The 8199-nt window shown below is 52.6% G+C and overlaps 1 protein-coding gene across 1 annotated transcript; it reads right to left on the bottom strand.

The window, feature by feature from the left end:
* Positions 1–207: 207 nt before the first annotated feature.
* LOC135820244 (uncharacterized) lies at positions 208–6207 on the bottom strand. Its single transcript, XM_065333560.1, has one exon. It carries the CDS (start codon positions 6205–6207, stop codon positions 208–210), a length of 6000 nt encoding a protein of 1999 aa, XP_065189632.1.
* Between the last annotated feature and the right edge of the window lie 1992 nt (positions 6208–8199).

Here is an 8199-nt window from a genome sequence, read left to right as displayed (position 1 = left end):
AATAATAGTGACACTCGTAAATTCTACAATATCTGGAGTCTTCTGCACAGTACATGAAGAACACACAGATCGCACAGGGAATACACAAGAGAACAGAGCGCACACAGATCGCACAGAGAACGCACAGAAAACACACAGAACGCACACCACTGCATACTGTCTTCAGAACATTCTCCCCCTCTTGATCAGACCACGGATCAACCCTGCTTAGAACTCCAGTGGGCACAGCTTGGTGATTGGACGAGTGTAGCGCTTGCCGCCCACCAATACTTCGGCGACACGCACCTTGCCGTCTGCTCCTGGGAACACCTTGACCACACGTCCCAGAGGCCACTGTCCGCGCGGAGTGTCCGACTGCAGTACGAGAACGGCGTCATCGGGCTGCAGGCTCTTCTGTGCATGCGGCCACTTGGTCCGACGGTTCAGGGCGGGCACCCACTCTTGCATCCAGCGCTTCCAGAAATGCTGGATTAACTCTTGTACAACTCGCCAACGGTTGCGAGGATGAAACGGCGTGTCATCTACCGACTCTGGAGCAAACCGACCTCCCGCTTGTCCCGTAAGGAAATGATTTGGCGTCAGCACAGTCTGATCCTTCGGGTCTGCTGACTGATAACTCAGCGGACGAGAATTCAGTAGGCTCTCTGCACCACAAAAGGCTGTCATCAACTCCTCGTCGTTGACATCTGCATTGCCCAGAATGTGCTGGGTTGCTCGCTTTGCGGATTTCACCATCGCCTCGTGAGCGCCACCGAAGTGTGGAGCGAGCGGAGGATTGAACGACCAGGTGAGACCGCGGTTGGCTGCTGAGCGCTGTACAGCATTCTGGTCCAGGGCGTCAACCAGTTCCTTGAGCTCTCGGTTGGCGCCGACGAAGTTAGTGCCGTTGTCCGACAACATCTGCATGGGCAGACCACGCCTGTCGACGAATCGAGACAGTGCGCGGAGGAAGGCATCTGTGTCAAGACCGTACGCCATCTCAAGGTGCACTGCTCGACTGAGTAGACATGTAAAGAGACACAAATAACGCTTCTCTCGCCGCTTGCCTCTGCCTTGGACTGTCACGAATGGCCCAGCAAAATCCACAGCTGTACGAGCGAATGCCCGCAATGGTGGTGATAGCCGCACCTTGGGCAGAGGCGCCATCTGCTGCTCCGCTGCTTTGGCTTTCTCTCTTCGACACACCGAACACTCACGCTCCCACTCTCGAATTGCTTCACGGGCAGACACTACCCAGAACGTTGAGCTTAGCGACGACAGCGTCTGGTTCGTGCCGCCATGCTGCTGCAGCTCGTGATGGTGCTTCACAATAAGCTGCGTGATGTGATGGTTGCGTGGCAAGATCACTGGAAATCTCACGTTGTGTGGCAGCCACTCGGCGTACTGCGTCCTGCCGTCGCATCGCAGCAACCCATCTGCGTCGACCTTGGGGTTGAGCTTCAGTAGCGCTGATCTGGCTGGCACTACTTGCTTGTTGCGCACACTCTTCAGCTCGTCGCTAAACGCCTCGCTCTGAGCTTGCGCGATCCACAGTTGCTCGGCGTCACTGATCTCTGCTGCTGTCAGTTCACTGGTGATGCGAGTCCGGCCAGCGGAGTTGCCGATGAAGCGCATAACCCACGCTGTCACTCGCACGAGACGCAACCAATCGGAATATCGCTCGGGCTTCAGGCGAAATCCTGGCGGCTGTGCAACAGTTGCGAAGCTCACTGCTTCCGCTGCGCTGCTCTGCTTAAACTCTTCAGCGCTCGGGGCTGTCGGTGGACCTGCTAGCAATGCCGGCCAGTCGGCTGAGTCACTGTGGAGAAATGACGGACCTTCCCACCACAATGAACTCTTGATTAATGCTGAGACCGTAGCACCACGTGACGCGAGATCCGCTGGATTGCTCGCTGTCGGTACATGCCGCCACTGTTGAGGTAGCGTAGCCGTCTGAATCAGTCCAATACGATGGGCAACGAATGGCTTGAACTTTCGACTGGCACTTCGAATCCAGTGGATCACGTCCATGCTGTCTGACCAGAAGACCACCTTGTCCATACTCAACTGCAACGCCGATGTCACTGAGGTTGCCAATTCCACTGCAATCACTGCTGCCATCAATTCCAGACGCGGAATGCTGGTGGCCTTGAGCGGTGTCACTCTCGTCTTGGCGGCTACCAATCGTACTTGGACAGTGTCGCTGCTCTTGCTTCTGGCATAGACAACCGCGCCATACGCCACACTGGATGCGTCAGCGAATACGTGCAGCGCCACATCGTCACTGCCGCGTGATCGAATGCAACGAGGAACTGCTACCTTGGTGAGATGAGGCAGTTGCTGAAACCACTCTGTGGCCGCTGCTAGTAGTGTGGGCGTCAGCGTGTCGTCCCAGTCCAGACCTGCTGCCCAGATATCCTGCATCAGGATCTTCCCCTGAACAACAAACGGTGCGATGAGGCCGAGGGGGTCGAACACTGTCGCCAGTTTCTTCAGGAATGCTCTCTTCGTGACGGACTGTTCATGCTCCGGACTGAAGTTGAAGGAGAACACATCGTCCTGAGCGGACCATGCCACTCCGAGTGTCTTCGTTGCCGGTAGTTCGCTGCTGCTCAGGTCGATTACTGAGGCTCTATCGTCGATCGGCACGTTCTTCAATACCTCCTCGGAATTCGACAGCCACTTCCGTGCTTTCATTGACGCTGAGCCCCACAGCTGAGTCAGCTGCTCGTATAGCTGCAGGGCGGTGACTTCATCATCCACAGAGTCGAGGGTGTCGTCCATGTACGTCGACTTCAGTACTGACTCGGCCGCTAGTGGAAGCTGGTTGGCATTGTTCTGGGCGTGCTCCCGCACAACGAACTGTGCCAAGAACGGTGACACATTCAGCCCGAACACCAATCTCTGGAACTGATAGCACTTGATGCGCTGCTGCTCGTCGCGATGAAGAAACTGTAGACGCTGACGATCATTCTCAGCCACTTCAATCTGCAGGTACATTTCCTGAATGTCGCACACAAGTGCCACCGATCGACTGCGGAACCGCAGCAGGATGCAGAACAAATCTTGCTGCAGCTTTGGCCCAGGATGAATTGCATCATTCAGCGAGATGCCGCGGTGCTTTGCTGCGGCGTCAAAAACGATCCGGACCTTGGTGGTGTCTTTGTTCATCCGAACTACCGGAAAGTGAGGCAAATACCAGCTGGATGTGTCGGCTGGATCATACGGTATTTCCTTAATGTAGCCTTTCTCAGCGTACGCCTTGATTGTGCCGTTGTACGCTGCCGCTACTGTCTCATTCTTCGCCAGTCGGCTCTCCGTGTTACGCAGCCGCTGCGCTGCCATGCCGAAATTGTTGCTGAGCTCTGACACTTTCTCCGTCCAGGGGATAGCTACCTGGTACCGTCCTGCCGATTGCGTTAGTGACGATGTTGCTGTCTGCAGAGCTGCTGCGTCACTGACAGATAGTGCGATTGCTGGATCTTGGTGGGTACCACTCACTTCCACCTCCCAGAAACGCTGCATCGTGCGGTTGAGCTCTGCGGTTACATCTGACTGGTCTCGTACCCCTGCCGCATAGCTGTACTGGAACAATGACGATCTAGCCATTGTCGACGTCGTGGGCCCGACACATGTCCACCCTAACACTGTCAGACGCGCCACAGGTTCTCCAGGAGCTCCACGTATCTCCTCCAGCGCACAATGGATGTCTGGTTGGTCAATGCCGATGAGCATATCTACCTCTCTACGCTTCGGCAAGCTGGCAAATGTCACTTCCTTGAGATGTGGCCAATGCCGCTGCTCTGTTGACCAATTCACTGCGTGCATGTCGTCCGTGATTTGCTGTAGCGTGTTCGCCTGGATCTTGCGCTCCCAGCTGCCATCTACGCTGCTGAGCTGCACGTCGACGTCCTGGGTGTCGTACGTTGAGCGCTGTCCGTTTAGTACTCCGACTGATATCTTGGAGCTTGGTCCACTTAGCTGAAGTTCTGCTGCTACTCTGGCGCTGACATACGTCTGCGTGCTGCCGTCGTCCAGTAGGGCATTGATACGCACACGTCTGTTGCCATTGCCGATCATGACTGGTACGGTTCGCAAAGCCAAATTCCCAGCGCCACTGGCTTTCATGGTCGTTGCTGCTGCTTGAGACTCCTGCGCCTCCCCCTCAGTGGCGAGGTACACACCTTGCTTCTTTGTGCTTGGTCTGTCCTGGGGCGGATCTCTGTTCTTGATCTGCTGCTGCCCGTGCAGGAGCCTATGGTGCGTGGAGTCGCAACCATCAACGCCGCAAACTCTCGTCCGTTCACAGTCATTGCCGCGGTGACCACTCGCCAGACACCGATAACACAGACGCGCTGCTTTGGCCTTGACCCAGCGCTCTACAACAGTCATTCCTTTGAACTGGTCGCACTGCCACACGCCATGGACATCGCCGCACACTTCACACGACTTTCCGCTACGAGCCACAAAAGATCTGTTGTATGGGTGAGATCCTGGCTTAGCTGGCCGGTTGGCAGGCGCATGTGCTGACGCTGCTGGCTGGGATATGCTGATCCCGTCTGCCGTTTCTGCTGTCACAGTCAGGAACTCTGCCTCTTGTTCCAGCCACACTGCTAACATGGTGACTGTTTCTGGCTGCTGTTGCACGAATAGCCAACGCTGATACTGCGCGATCAGCTTCTCATCCAGCTTTCGCAGCAGCTGGTTATACAGAGTTCCCGGACCCAGCTCATGGGAACGCCCCGCATCCGTCAAGTTTACTATTGCGATCTCCAGCAGCTCAGAATACCGCACCAGTTCGCGCTGGCGACCACTGCGGACGGTTGGCATTCTCTCAATGTCCTCCAGCTGCAGAGCAATTTGTCTTCGACTGCCGCCGTACTTGCGCTCAAGCTTCGCCTTTGCCGTTGCATAAGCTGCTGGCGAGTACCCGAGGGCACTGATCGTCTCCAGCGGCTCACCCTTCAGGTAAGTACGCAACTGCAGCAGCTTACACGCATCGTTGGCTGGCGAGACATCTACGCATGCGTTGAAGGCAGCTCGCCACTGCTCGTACTCTTTGCGGTTTCCGGTGAAAACTGGAATGCCGACTCGTGGCATCTGCCGCCATGGCTCTACCATTCCACCTGGTGGAAAGTTTGCGTACGGTGCAGGTGCTGTGAACGCTGCTGGTGCTGCGAATGGTGCTGGTGCTGCTACACTCGGTGCTGACACTGCTGGCGGAAGGCTAGTACTGGTCACTGGTGCTCTTACAGGCTGACTGGTGGCTCTGCCTCCGCCACTGGCTGTCAGTGGTCCAGCCTGACCCGAGTTTACAACCGAGGTTATGCCCCTTGAAGCTGTTACAACAGCCGGCACAGACCTCAACGACATACTATTACTAAAGGCGGCAGCAGGCACAGAACTAGCCGACGTACTGGTGGGAGCCGCAGCAGGCACAGAACTAGCCGACGTACTGATGGGAGCAGCAGGAGGCACCGAACTAGCGGACGTACTGATGGGAGCCGCAGCAGGCACAGAACTAGCCGACGTACTTGTACCACTGCTACTAGTACTACTGCCACTCGGAGCGCGAGCGGCAGTCCCCGAGCTGGCAGCAGTCCCCGAGCTGGCAGCAGTCCCCGAGCTGGCAGCAGTCCCCGAGCTGGCAGCAGTCCCACTCAAGGAACTCGGTGCCGACGACCCAGATAGACTACTCGGTAAGAGTCCTGACTCCAGACCGACAGGTCCCTGGTGCGGTTCTCGCTTCGGCACAGTATGCATAAATTTCTCTTTTTTTTCTTTTTCTGGTGCCTGTTCACTTTTTTCCTCCTCGTCAGCCTTGCTCTCAGCAACGATCTCCGATCTTTGCAGCAGATCCCGCACTTCCCTAATTCTTTGGGCTCGCTCCTTGCCCGCTGGAGATCTCCCTCCACGACTGGGCCGCGAAGAGCATATCTCGGCGAGCACTTCGCTGGCCTGCTCTAACACGTTATCGTACTTGCTTTGGAGCTCGTCCAGCTCATCGTATATTGCCTCAGTAGGGCGACCTGCCGCTCTCATCAGCTTGCACAGCTCAAGCATCACTCGCACTGCCTCCTCTGCCGCATTGTTCAGTGCATCTATCCCAGCGTTCAGGTCTCTGGCGTCTATGGGCGTGGTCTCACTGTGCAGCTTTGTCAGTATTCCACGTTTGATATTCGTGAAATTGGACTTCACTCGAATCTTTGCCGATCGTAGTTCGTCCATGGTACAACTAAATTTGATACATACACTACAACTAAACTAAACTGAACCTCTAACCATCCTCTGCTACCAGATAATGTACGCGTGGAGACGCTTTCCACCGCACATCAGAAACCGAAACGACAACTTGCTCGTCTTCTCAAGAACTCTCAACAACGAAGACACTGGCGCACGCAAAGCTACGTGGCACACAGCGCTCCAAAGAAGAAATGCGTAGAGATCACGTGCATGCATATGAGAAAAACAATGATGTCACGCTGCCATGACGATACACAAGCTGTACTGGCACGGAGTGGACAAAAATAATGGAAAATCAAGAAAAGTCAGAAAATAATACAAACAGTGAAATTCGAAAGTAGAAGTCAAAGGAAGTTCAAAGAACAAGGAAAACGAAGATCTGTGCTGATAGGAACTCAAAGCAATTTCAACCATGTCCTGTCAGAGAGTGTTAGCACCCACAGGGTGAAGGCAAGCCTTGTCAGAGCAGAACCTACACTAGGACGGGCTAGAGCTGCAGAACGGACTTTCTGAAGGAATGCAAAGATAAGTAACAATTCAAATTCGAAATAATCAACTTAGAAACAACACCAGCTGTTTTGTAACCTGTAAACTGCTTGTAACAATCAGTGATGTACTAGTAACTAACTCCTAGTAAACGCTTTGACTGTGCTCTCGGAAGAACGAAGGATTAACAAAATATAGAATAAACACAGTAGATAAATAATAGTGACACTCGTAAATTCTACAATATCTGGAGTCTTCTGCACAGTACATGAAGAACACACAGATCGCACAGGGAATACACAAGAGAACAGAGCGCACACAGATCGCACAGAGAACGCACAGAAAACACACAGAACGCACACCACTGCATACTGTCTTCAGAACAGGTGTAGTAAAACTGCAATTGAGCGGCTTTAACTTTGATAAGTCCCTTGGTGGGCAGGTCGCTGATTGGTTGTCTCCTAGACAAGGAGGCATACCGAAGATTATAGGAACCAACCAACTAGATATCAATAGCTGGTGTGTCAATTACAGTGAGAAGAAGGACATGCTTCAGGCTCTTGAACAACATCTCGAAAGTCTCTCCAGTATTGTTGAGCCTCATCGCCAGTTGCCTGAAGTGTGTCCTTCTTCTCAGTGTTCTTGCAGGGAAATTGCTCATGTCAATTACAATATCATATTCAGTATTACCTTCTCTGGCGAGTCTTTTGCAGGCGAAACAGATGTCAGGAATATTATCGGTGGCAATACTTGTGCTGGAGGTGTAATAACAACGTAACCCCTTTTGTTGTTTGTAATCATTGGTATGTGTATTGGCTAAGCGAATGGAGGAGATGAGGAGGAGAGATTGTGGAACTAACTACTTCAAGCAAGTGAGAAAGCAATGTAACTGTTTCAGTGTTTCTAAAAGTCACTTACAAAGTATCCAAAAGAGGACAATCTATCAGGAGATCTTCAGGTAGAGAGGACAGGCGATTGTTATTGAGGTCCCTGCATGATCACAAATGAGAGAACAGCAAGATAATGTTTAGCCTTTGGCAGTGTTCTGAATTTGTTTAAGGAGACTTCAACCTATTGGGGGGAGGGGGCGATTTTTTTCATGAAACCCTTCCTCTTTGTGAATGTGTGTACTCTGTAACATCCTGTGCTAACCGTGTATGTATCTATTATTGGCAACACATTGCAAGATTAAAGAGGCCAATATATGAAAATGCGAACGAGGTCAATATTTCATATATTGACCGATTATGAGAAGGAGAGCTCTGTGCCAGAACTTTGCAGCCTAGAGAGCGTGTGTGGGCAGGCGTGTGTTTACCGCCATATTGCCAGGTGTGTCTTTACCACCATATTTATCAACCATAAGTACAGCTGCAGTGGTGTCTTCGACTTCATTCTTATGAGGGGAAGAAGAGATTTATTACGATATAGCATACCTTTACAGTTTTAGCTTTGTCTATAGGAAGAAAGGAATACTATTGTAATAGTACATAG

This window comes from Sycon ciliatum, chromosome 6, assembly GCF_964019385.1.
Source record: "Sycon ciliatum chromosome 6, ocSycCili1.1, whole genome shotgun sequence".
In the NCBI taxonomy this organism is placed as follows: domain Eukaryota; kingdom Metazoa; phylum Porifera; class Calcarea; order Leucosolenida; family Sycettidae; genus Sycon; species Sycon ciliatum.
The sequence above is the reverse complement of the archived record's forward strand: the minus strand, read 5'-3'. Positions and strand labels throughout refer to the sequence as shown.

Excerpts from the sequence above, each read along its gene's own strand:
- LOC135820244 (XM_065333560.1), bottom strand. The coding sequence starts at position 6,207 with ATGGACGAACTACGATCGGCAAAGATTCGAGTGAAGTCCAATTTCACG.